The sequence below is a fragment of the Microtus ochrogaster genome, chromosome 7 (genome assembly GCF_000317375.1).
Source record: "Microtus ochrogaster isolate Prairie Vole_2 chromosome 7, MicOch1.0, whole genome shotgun sequence".
Taxonomy (NCBI): Eukaryota; Metazoa; Chordata; class Mammalia; order Rodentia; family Cricetidae; genus Microtus; species Microtus ochrogaster.
The window spans coordinates 55,792,869-55,805,072 of NC_022014.1; the positions used below are offsets into that span (position 1 = coordinate 55,792,869).

Below are 12,204 nucleotides of genomic sequence, written 5' to 3' on the forward strand. Positions count from 1 at the left end.
TTCTGATGACCCTTCCAAAGGCCAGCCATCTTTATCCTGATATTCTGATGACCCTTCCAAAGGCCAGCCATCTTTATCCTGATATTCTGATGACCTTGTGATTCTACACTAAGGTACTCTGCTTACATGCTCATAGCCGAGTCGATCTAAGAACAAAGTAGATACAGCCTAAATAACCATCAGCTGGCTATTGAAAGACAAAAATGGATGAACAGTGGATCACAAAGGACCACAGTCCACAAAATATCCCCGACAGCCAATCCAGAGCCAGAAAGCAGTTGTGGCTGCATGGGGCTCGGAAAAGGGGAGTGGACTGCTACATTCAAGCACAGGTGTGTTAGGCAGGTGTGCCTGAGGAATTCTGGGTATGAAAATCTTCTTATGGTAATTGTCATAGTGGTTGCTCGGCGCAGTAAACACACTAAGTCAGTGAGCAGTGCACTCTGGGTAGACAGCATGGTATGTGAATTATAGCTTAACATTTCTGCAAACAAAACAAAAATGTCTTGACTTCAAGTCTAGTCATGTTGAATGTTGCCTCCTGTGCAGTGCTTGCTGCTCCAGGCTTGGACACAAAGTCTTGCAGGGTCTGGTGCCTGCTCCGGCATGGCCACTAAGTCTCGCAAGGTTCAGCTCTTCCTGGCACACTCTGACAATGACAATGTTTATATCCCTGAGAATAGAAGGTCACCCAGTGAAATGTGGATACAAGACAGTAAACCTGACCCGAGATACACACAATGTAAGCTGCTCACTATCAAATCTGTCAAAAAACAGAAAAGGAAAAATGGCAGTAATTCCTCAGATCTAAAGAGGCGGTCTTCACACTGGCGGGTTCTTTTCTCTTTCGAACACAGCCATGTTTCTTTTTATCCAGCCCATCCCACCAATAGCAACGCAGGGCTACTTCCTAGGAAATGTGAAGTTTCCTCAAAAAAAGAAACAAACAAACAAACAAACAAACGACAAAAACCAGTTACTTCAGCACCATGAGATGCTGGGAGAGTCTCCCCAGGAGGACAAGCTTCTCAGGACGCTGCCAGTCGGAGCCCTCCACCCTTGGCCGACCCATCACAGGCTTTTGGTCCTCCAGCCTGAACTTACATGGACTCCAGCAGCTGCATGTACTGCTCATCGCCACGGCCTCCTTCTACCTCGTGGTCTAGCTTGAGGATGATTTCATTTTCAAACTGAAAAAGTGGATGAAGATCAACAATAACAGCATTAGGGGGCCATGTGCAGAACCGGTTGACTCATTAGGGCACCACAACTCTAGGGAGTAACTATTATCACCCATTCCCGGTGCCTGGACCCGTGGATTCAAAACTAAAGAAGATTCTACTCATTCTATGAGTGTTCAGAGGGTGGCAGGGAGGGACCTGGGTTGAGGGCTTGAAGATGGGGATGTGAGAAGGAGAGAGGGTGAATGCTTCTCATTCACCCTCATTCACCGTTACATTTGAGCTTGCTTTCCAAGGGTAAATAGAAGTCTGGCAGGAAGATGAAAGAAAGAGAGGAAAAGGGAATCCCAAGCTCATACAGAGGCAGGTCACAAGGCCCTGCATCAATGGCACATGGTCACGGATAGCTATTATTTCTACCCTGCATTCCTTCTCTATAGTCTGGGGATCACACCAGACCTAATGTCAGTCCACGGGGCTCAAGCAGGCTAGGGATACCTCCTTCATGCCAAATATGGACACCAGGATGCAAGCCTAGCTCCAAATCAGCAGATTCCAACATTCAATGTCCCAGGAGTCATAAAGACTCAGGTTGTCCCAGTGAATCTAACCTGAGACTCTGTTGGAACTCTTAGCAATGACAATCTTGGTGCGTAACATGGAAAGGGAGCATTGTAAGCCTGAGGCAGCTAATGGGGAGAATAATGATTCTGTGATTCTGCTTGGAATCACTCCATGGAAGGAAGCAGAAAGGAGGGGTCAATATGCTACCCTGAGTCCCTGGAAGCCTTCCTTTTTATATAAGTTGATATGTCTGAGCATGTTTACATACACACACACACACACAGAATGAGTGATATATATATATGTGTGTGTGTATTTATATATATATGAGTTTTATTGCCTGCAGTGGAAAGATTGCTAGAAAATGCAAATAATATATAAAGCAAATAAGATATAAAGCAAATAGCAGATCTCAAGTTCTCAGGGAGTCAAGACTGCTAACAGCAAAAGGCAGAGATCAGGTGAGTTGCCAGAAATCAAGTATCCTTCCGGGTCTTTTACAAATCTTGTCACATTGAAATCAGAGAATGTTTTCACCCTAGTGCCTGTGTCAAGAAGCATTTTGCTCAGTGGGGATCATGGCTTATTCAATGTACTGTCTTGACGCATCCTACTGCGTCTCTTCTACAAGACTGTAACTCAAAACAGTTTGCAGTGTCTTGATACATATTCTGAAGAATGCATTCAAACATGGAGCTCACCTCTCCTCCCACTTACTGCTATGGATGAACTTGGCACCTATAGAGAGGAAGGGGGACCTTGGCAAGGGCCTTTGAGATAAACAGAGGCATCTGGGCTACTTGGCTTCTAACACAGCCTCTTCACACACTCCTCATAATACCCCATGAGACCTGGAAGTCAAAAGTTGCCTTTGGATGCAATAATGCATGAAGATCAGCCATGCCTGGCCTGGCACAGCCTCCAGGAAGTGTCACTTATCATTCCAGATGAAGCAGGGCTGTGGCAGGCTTCGGATGAATGGTGGGAACCTTTAGCGTATCTATTTCCTATGAGTAAAGCATGGGATCCACTGAGTCAAAATCTCGAGGGGATAAGATAATCCCCTGAATGACAATTCATATGATGCCATTGTTGCCCTGCTCAGGGTGCCAGGAGTCAACGGAAAGGCCTAGAAATCTCATCCTGGTCTAGCACAAGCACAAGGGAGTTTTCTGTAAATCGCCAGTGTCTGAAGAAGGCTTTCTGAAAGAGATAAGAGGGGCCTGGGACGATGGGTAGGGTTGTGACCAATATGAAGGGAAGGGCAGTCCCCATGGGGGACTGGTTGAGCAAAGCTGTGGAGGTAGGGGTGGTCTGCAAAGGAATCCTGCCCCTTTTGGATACATCTTGGTAAGCATTTGGTCTGTATTAATTATTTCCCAATGTCAGGAGCTGGGGATGGATGTGATACTCAGAGATGTTTTCTGTATTAAGAACATAAAGAAATAAACCCCAAGATGATAAGTATAAAGGCAGGCTCTGTCGGGGACCACTGAACCTGCAATCCCCTACAGGCTTAGGCATTGAATGCTTGGTTTCCAGCAGGTGGCGCTGTTTTTGGAGGCTGCAGAACCTCAGGGAAGGTGGGCAGAGCCGGTGGAAGTAGGTCACTAGGTGTGAGCTTAGCCTTTGAGGGTGGCACAGGCCTTGGTTCCTGTCATGTTTTTCTTCCTTGCCTATTGTGATGTGAACAGCCTCTGTAGAACAACAGCTTGGGCTGTGTGTGTCCTCCCGTGATGGACAGAAACTGTCTAAAACCATGAGCCAGAATAAATCTTCCCAACGTTAAGTTGTTTCCACTGGGTGCTGGGGCAATAGTGGCACAGCAATAGTGAATATAGGTTTTAGATCCTTCTTCCAATCACCTGCCATATTGAAGAACTAAAGGGTCTTTCTAGGCCTCTGTTAACTAAGCCATACCATGAGCTGGCAGACATTTTCTGCAATGGACTAATGGATAAATGTCCCCAAGGGCAGGATGCTGGTAGAAAAGGACATGGAACTGTGCCTTGGTCTGTCTGCTGTCCCCCCACCCCCCAAAGGCTAGCCATCTTTATTCTTACAACCTTGAGATTCTACACTAAGGTACTATACTTGCGTACTCATGGCAGAGTCAACCTAAGAATCTCTCTGTTACAACTGCTCAGCTCCATCGTTGTGCAAAAGCAGCCGCAAACAGCACAGAAACTCACGGGCATGGCGACTCCCGTAAAGCTGTATTTCCAAAACATGTGCCAGGGTGGCTGTAGTTTGCCAACCCCTTGTCAACACAAAGAGCATCGCCGCGGCATCCATGGTATCGCCATGCAGTAAGGGGTAGAGGAGGTTTAGGCATAAAGCATGACAGCCGTATATAAGCTCCCATGTACCGAGAGAGCTCACCCTGTGATTGCCAGTAATGTTGCTGTTATTGCAGCCGACTGCTACTGGAAAGTGGCTCTGGGCAAGAAACACGGTGTTTTTGTCACTGTTGTCTGAGTGGTTCTCTGGGAAATGCTGGCACTGTTCCTCTCGGTGAGATGAACGGCTCTTAGGAGCGGAGCAGTGGATGGGGGTAAATAAGCACTTGTCTCAGGGTCACAAAAGAGCCTGTCGGGAGGGAAATTGCAGGGTACTAGGGAGGGGGCAGAGCCAGAGATGGCACACAACTCCTGAGCCTTCCGGGGTGGGTTGGAAGAGTTAAGGTCTCTGACAGACACATCCTGCGCCATGTTCGGGGTTGCCTATGGCCACGGGCTTTGGCATCAGAAGAACTGCTTGAGCTGTGCTTTGATATTTTTTCCCTGGCCACGTGACTATGGATAAACGATCGTTCTGATGTCATCTTTTTTATCCATCACATGCAGGTTTGAAACAGCGCTTGCTTCTTGGTAGCAGTGTTAAGAAGTTACATGTATGCAAAGCCAAGTCTGGTGTGTGGGATACAATGGATGCTCAGGAAGTGTTCACAGTGACTAGCATGGACACGTCCTTGCCACTGACACTATAATCTCATGCAATCCTTACAGCAGCAGCAGGATGGACAGTGACCCTACTTTATAAATGAGGACTCAGAAACAAAGGCCCTTTGTATTGGGTTGCAAAGGTTGGCTGAACTTTATCTAGGTTAGACCCAGGGGTACAACCCTTCCCAGACATATCTGCCATGTCACTGAACAGGTCTTGCCACCGAGGCTGCCATTATGCAGCAAGTAGAATGCAGTCTGTCTTCTCCAAAGATGTGAACCCCAAACATCCAGAAAGGACCCTCTCTTTTAGCTTTCCAGATTTTCTTTCCACTTCTGCTGCCCCTCCTAGCTGCTGTCAAGTTTCCCAGCTGTTTATAATCATGTTTGATAGACTGTTTTCTGATAGGAACCCTGCTCCTCTAACAGGAAGTTTAGGGACCAAGAGTGCTTTCTCATGTTTTTGGTTCTGACTTTAATGGGGTCAGGGTGTTACACATCTGCGTGGCAGAGGGATAGCAAAGATGAAGCTGTCCATCAGCCCTAAGACTCCTTTGTTAACAAAATGCTGCTTGGTGGGTAGAGGCGGGATTAAAGGAAATTGGAGGTGATGGCATCTGATAAGGGAGGCCTGTGGGAACCAGGGTAGCCTTTCCTTGATCTGGTCTCTAACTGACCCCATACATCCCCCCAAGAGCTCAGCTGGCAACCTGCAATGGCATAATACCCATCATACATGTCAGGAGACAGAACTTGAGAGCCCCAGACTAGCTCAGCTTCCAGGCAGTGGGTCTCACCAGCAAAACACAGCTGCAAAACACAGGAGTGTTCAGAACACATGCTTGAGTTGATCTTTGCTACACTCATAATCCAAACCATTGAAATCACCATGCCTACTCCATGTCAGGGCTCAGTCTCAGTAGAACCTGCTGAACCGGCCTCTTGATCTGCTAATTCATTCAGCAATGGTTGAGCTCCTACTGTGTACAAGCACGATGCTAGGTACTGTTACAAAAGGCTATGTTCTTCTTAGCAGGATTCTGGAATCTAGAGTATCTCCTGCTTGTTAGGGGCTTAGTGCTCAGCCAGCTGGGACATAGTCTCATTCTGTAATCTCCTTAGATGGCCGCTCCACACTTTCTAGCCCAGGGCCCCACCTTCCTTCCACAGGTACCCAGGGAGTCTCTGTTTTCTTTTTTCCACAGAGAAGTGATCTGAAAGCTAGCCAGTCTTTTGACCACAGGGCATCACTTCAGCAATGACTGGCATTCCCTAACTTTTAAAACTGTCTATTTGATGCTTCCTTGCTCTCTTGCCTTTGACTATATTGCAAAAATAAAGGTTATTTTTTTTAAAAATTCACTGTTCACTGGAATGCCCTTTCCTTTGCTGGAATGCCTTCTCCTAATGCTTGAGGCCATTTTCAAGAAATGTGGTTGGATGGAGGACTTGACATCTGCATTTAGTGTAGGTGCTGGGGGTTCTGTGCAGAGGGACCAGCTGTGGCCTGTAGACACTCCTGGTATAGTGTGGAGAAGGTTTACTAACAAATCTCCACACCGGGTGCGTGTTAGGACTGCACCTCACTGTCAGGACACAATGAGTTTTCCTCCCACAGGGGAATGGCAGGCACCTCTTGCCATGGTGGGACCAATCCAGGGCCCCTCTTATTCACATTTCTTCCCCACCAAAAGATTCACAGAGTATACCAGGGAGGGAACATCCCATCCTAAACAATGACGGAGTCCTTAATGGTCTGGGAAGGAAGGATGCCCTTATGAAGAGAACATCAATTGTACTTATCAGTTTGCTTATGAGATTTGGGCTACAGCAGGAGACAGGACAATGTGACCTTGAGGTGGCCAAGGGATTACAAAGGAGAGAGAGAGAGAGAGAGAGAGAGAGAGAGAGAGAGAGAGAGAGAGAGAGAGATTTCCCCTGGGCTTCACTCTCTCCTAATCCCCAGCCAATTGAGCCACTTAGAGCCTATCATGCTATGCACTCCAGAGTCAAGCCTATTATAATGTTATAATACCCTTGAGCCAATCTTGGTCTCTGTAGATGAACCATGGCCCCCAGAAGCAACATAGCCTTTCCTGAAGCCTAGGCCTGAGCTATCTAGGATCTCTTTAGGCAAAGGAAGGACCCACAGAAGGACTAGGCAAGTCGTTCTAGACCAGAAAGCCTGCTATGAACTGGTAGCAGAGGCCCGGGTCAGTCTCCTTTTCATCTTGTTCTCCTGGCTCCTCTGGGAAAGCTGGTTCTCTAAGAGGGGCAGGAGGTTCTCTCCTCTCAGACCGTTTGGCAATGATACTCTTAGGCTGGTTTATACTGGAGATCTCCTACATTCTAAACCCCAATCTGGGTTCTGCTCTTTTTTTTTTTTTCAGGAGACTATCATGGCTGCTTGGGGTCTCACCAGGGCCTTGCCTGCCTCCTTTGCAGAGGACAGCTTTCCATAGCCACTCGCTCTGAGCCCAAAGCCATGCACCTGGGCCAGTTCCTCTGCCAGCTGAGTCCCCATCAAACATTCCTGATAGTTTGCACAAGGGCACCTGCCCCATTAGTCAGTCTGATTGTCCTGTCTCTTTTGATAAGGAAGCAGCAAGGAGAAGCAATTGGGAACTATGCTTACAATGAGGTCTCAATCAGACAGTCACCAGATCTCGTTTAGCACACTGCATGCCATTAGGTACAGGGATGTTTCTTCTATACACCCATGTGCAGGACCTCTTCCAAGGTGTCTGCTGGTGGAAGGTACTGCCCTGAAGGGAAGCAGGATGGCTTTTCATACAATGTCATGTGCCTTCAGGTGTCCCCATGCTTCATAGACCCATCTTCCTTAAATGACAGTTGATCCTAAATTGTCTTCGGTTACTTACTCTGGGCTCTCGTCTCCAGGCTGCTCCAGTCCAAAGGATAAAGTGGAATTCTTTTCTCCATCTGCACTCCTCTGCCTGATTTCTTCTCAGGCTAACTACCAAGGGGAAACTTGTCCTTCTGGCAAGTGGGAGCTATGGGTATTCTAAAGGGGTATTCAGAGCATCTGCTTATGAAGGTACCATAGCAGCAAACTAGTCCCTGGCCCTTATGGAATCACTCTTTCCAGAGCTGGACTTGGAAGAATGATGGGCACAATAGATATGTCTTGGAAGAGTAAACTTGAGAACTCAAACAGGCCCTGTTAATCATGGAATGGGTCAGCTCTTGGTTGGTGTGCACCAGGAATCTCCAAGAGGCTTACAACGCACAATGGTGCCCCCCACAGCCTTTCACTGGCAATATTTATCCTTGGAGGGTATTGTTAGACCGGTGTTCCATGGAATGCTCTACAGACTGGCTTTCATTCCTTCAGCTGGTGTTTATTAGAAAATACTGATGGGTGGATATTCAATGGGCAGAGCATGGGTTTGGGAATAATGTTGACCTGTGTATTGTAAGCTCTGCCTTGCCGTAGTCTAGATGTGTGCTTTCTGGGGCAGATAAGCATAGGGAATAGCTTAGCAGCCTGGGACTCCACTTAGTGTGGGCTATGTGCATACACCTAAGATCTCCACTTGCATGTACCATACACACACACGCGCGCACACACACACACACACACACACACACACACACACACACACACACACCTCCTAACAATGTACCTAGCAATCTAGGACTTCTACCTACGCAACGTGCATACACACTCCACACTGAAAAATACAATGCTTCTCTGTTTCTAACAACCCTTTTGAAAATAGTTTCTTTTCAAATATATTCTCAGCTGTACCTTGGTAGGAAGGGAGGGGCTTCATCCAGACTACACTGGTTTGAGCTGCCTGCACGGGAGACAAACTGTTCTACAAGTGAACTTTGAGGGAACGATTCCTATTCACCATTTTACATCTATGCATAATTAGAAATGAGTATGATTAAAATCACATGTTTCATAGGAAAGGAGGGGCAGAGGAGAAAAATATAACTCTAATCTGTCCATCAAAATAGAAAAGCATCCAAACTTTAGTAACAGGGCACCTTAGCAATCAGTCTCTCCTTACTCTAGCCCCTGGTACTTTCACTGCTGTGACCCGCAGGCACTCTTGACAGTGTATCTGATCTGCATTATTCATTTGCTGTGGAATTGTTTCTCTGCTCCTTGGCCATCTCTGTGTGTCCATATTTCAATTCCTCGGTTAAAACAGTAAGAACTTGGACACATCCAGCTGAGACACCAGCTACCAGTAAAAGTTCAATTCTCTGATTTCTGTAAGATGGGCATTGGTGTTACCAATCTCAAAGGGAAGAAGAGAGACTACATGAATGTAACAAAGGTGTGGACAATGTTTGCCACACCGTGAACACTAGTTAGTGTCTGTTCTGGTCATCATTATTACCATTCTGATTAGGTGAGGTTGATGGAGAGTCAAATACTTACAAAGAAATAACCACAGGCAGGAAACAATAGTCAATGCCTCAATACACAAAATGACAAGCAGGAAAGCAGAGATCTCTTGAAGGACATGACACGTGGGACAAGTCCTTGAGGACCAGTCAAAGTTTAGAATGAAGTAGTGAAGGAGCAGGCAGAAGAAATACATAAAGAATATCTTATAGGACAAAGTCACCCAGGGTAGCTATGGAGATGGCTGGAGAGTAGGGTAAGTGGAGAATGGAGGGGATGGCTGGCAAGCTCAACAGTCAGCCAGAGTGAGGGTGGGGATGAGGGTGTGGAGCTGGAACACCAGCTGGCAGGCATGGCTTCTGATGGACAGGAACCTGAGAAACAATGAGCCAGGGAAGGATGACAGAAATATGGTTCATCTCTTATTGGCACAGGCGACCACTTCCTAAAAATAACCCCAGCAGCACAGACACGAAAAGAAACCATTAATAAATGGGGCCTCCTGAAACTGGGAGGCTTCTGTAAAGCAAAGGACACGGTCAACAAGATAAAATGACAGCCTACAGAATGGGAAAAAAATCTTCAAATGGTCTGATCTTTAAAATATACAAAGAACTCAAGAAATTGGACACCAAAAGAACATATAATCCAATAAAAATGGGGGGGGAGGCTGGAGAGATGGCTCAGTGGTTAAAGAGCACTGGTTGCTCTTCCAGAGGTCCTGAGTTCAATTCCTAGTACCCACATGGTGGCTCACAACCATCTGTAATGAGATCTGGCTCCCTCTTCTGGCGTGCAGGCATACATGGAGGCAGAATGTTGTATACATAATAAATAAATAAATCTTTAAAAAAATGGGGTACAGACATAAACAGAGACCTCTCAACAGAGGATTCTAAAATGGCTGAATGACACTTAAGGAAATGTTCAACATCCTTAGTCATCAGAGAAATGCAAATCAAAACAACTCTGACATTCCATCTTACACTTGTAAGAATGGCCAAGATCAAAAACACAGATGACAATTTATGCTGGAGAGGATGTGGGGTAAAGGGAACACTCCTCCATTTCTGGTGGGAGTGCTAGATGGCACAGGATGTCAGTATGCTGATTTCTCAAAAAATTAGGAAACAATCTACCTCAAGACCCAGTAATACCACTCTGGGGTATATACCCAAAGGATGCTCAATCATACCACAAGGACATGTGCTCAACTATGTTCATAGGAGCATTATTTGCCATAGCCAGAACCTGGAAACAACCTAAATTCCCCTTAACCGAAGAATGGATAAGGAAAATGTGGTACATTTACACAATGGAGTACTACACAGCAGAAAAATTTTGTGGGAAAATGGATGGATCTAGAAAACATCATATTGAATGAGGTAACCCAGACCCAGAAAGACAAATATCATATATACAAGTATTATAAGTGGCTTTTAGACATAAAACAAAGAAAAACCAGCCTACAATTCACAATCCCCAACCTAGACAACAAAGAGGACCCCAAGAGAGACATACGTGGATCTCATCTACTTGGGAAGGAGAAAAAGACAAGATTTCCTGAGTAAATTGGGAGCATGGGGACCATGGAAGAGAGTAGAAGGGGAGGGGGAGGGAGGGATGAGAACAGAGAAAAATATATAGCTTAATAAAAAATAAATATAATTTTAAAAAACCTTTCAGATGAAAGAAAAAGAAATATGGTTCATCTAAGGATCCTCAGGAAAGGGAGTTTGGAATATGTCTTTTACAGAAGTCTTTCAAGCAGGATTCTTGGGAGGCAAGACAGGGCTTGAAGGAAGAGGCAGAAATGCTGGTGAAGGTGCAGAACACAGAGCTTCAACTGGTTGAGAGGGTGGGGCTCATGGGAAGTCATCAAAATGTAAGGGAAGTATTCAGGCTGCCTTGCAGTGGCTTTGGCAGCAACCTGCCTAAACAAGGAAGTGACTAAATGCTTCAGGCCCCTGCTATGCGCACAGACAATTTCTACTCCTGCCCAAACTTCTAGAATGATTTGGCCTTGATAATGCCCGCTACCCCATTCATTGGAAAATACTTGACTGAGAATTCTTGCATTTTATGTGAGTCTGGCTGACATGCTGAAGAAAACCTTGAGGACCCGATACACACACAGATGCCTCTTGAGTGACAGGCCTCTAACTCCATTTGCTGTCCACTCTGAAGTGCAGGCTGAGTGTGACACTTGGCTAATAGGATTTTTTTTTCCTCTAGATAATACAGATTTTCAAAGTCATTCAGGAAAATGAAGTGCCAGACATGGTTGGAAAAGAGCGTGATATGGCAGGAGCGGTACCTAAGACGCACATTTAGGTAGTCGCTGGGTCCGGAAGTAAGATTCCCGCATCTTGAGAATGGGATGGAACAAGAACAGAGCAAAAGAGTGCGTTTCCATCTTGGCCTCAGGCAGAAACTGTGAGAGAATTGACCAAATGTGATTTGCCAGCTCATTCTGGGCACACGAACAATGTCCCTGTCCTACTGAAGCCTCCGAATGATGTACAGGCAGATGGAACGAGGGTATCATTATGGGGAAAATGAGCCGAGAGTTAGGGATTCTGGCGTGAATTTCCAGCTTTGATTTCTTTTTCTTTTTTACCTTTTTGAAAGCCCCAGTCCTTTGATATTCACACAGCATCATGTCGAAGAAGATTGGGATGGTGGCTTTCCTGAGCTCAGCCTCAGGGATAAGTGTCATCTCTAATATAGGTCCCACCATGCCAGGGATGAAGCAGATTTTATTCTGGCCTGCAAAAGAAGAGGGACAGGGGCACATGAAACAATTCCATGATGGACAGACAGGTCCTGCTCCCGGAAGCTGGGGAAAGGAAGAAAGGAGGAGGAAAGTCAAAACAGGAGTTAACTCTTCTGTAGCTGTTTACCAGGAGGCAGGCAGCTTTGAACATTATGTATAGGCTGGCTTGCCAAGAGAGGAACACGCATCATCCCAAATGAGCCCCCTTTGTGAAGGCCAATAGCGTATGAAGGTTGATAGTGAGGGCACGGGTAAGTGCTTCAGTGTTTGGGAAGGCTGAGAGCAACGGCATGCTTAAGTGCATCAGTGTTTGCAAGGGCTTCCACCTGCGTCACGCCTCTGCAACACACAGCC

General features: G+C 46.1%; 1 protein-coding gene across 1 annotated transcript in view; it reads right to left on the bottom strand.

Moving 5' to 3' along the window:
- Positions 1–12,204, bottom strand: part of Dock2 (dedicator of cytokinesis 2) — a 413,920-nt gene that overhangs the window by 48,585 nt on the left and 353,131 nt on the right. The window contains exons 33-34 of the mRNA XM_005350387.3: positions 11,695–11,843; positions 1,105–1,190 (exon numbers count right to left, since the gene is read on the bottom strand). Coding sequence (XP_005350444.1) covers positions 1,105–1,190; positions 11,695–11,843 — 235 coding nt within the window. The remainder of the gene's footprint in view (positions 1–1,104; positions 1,191–11,694; positions 11,844–12,204) is intronic.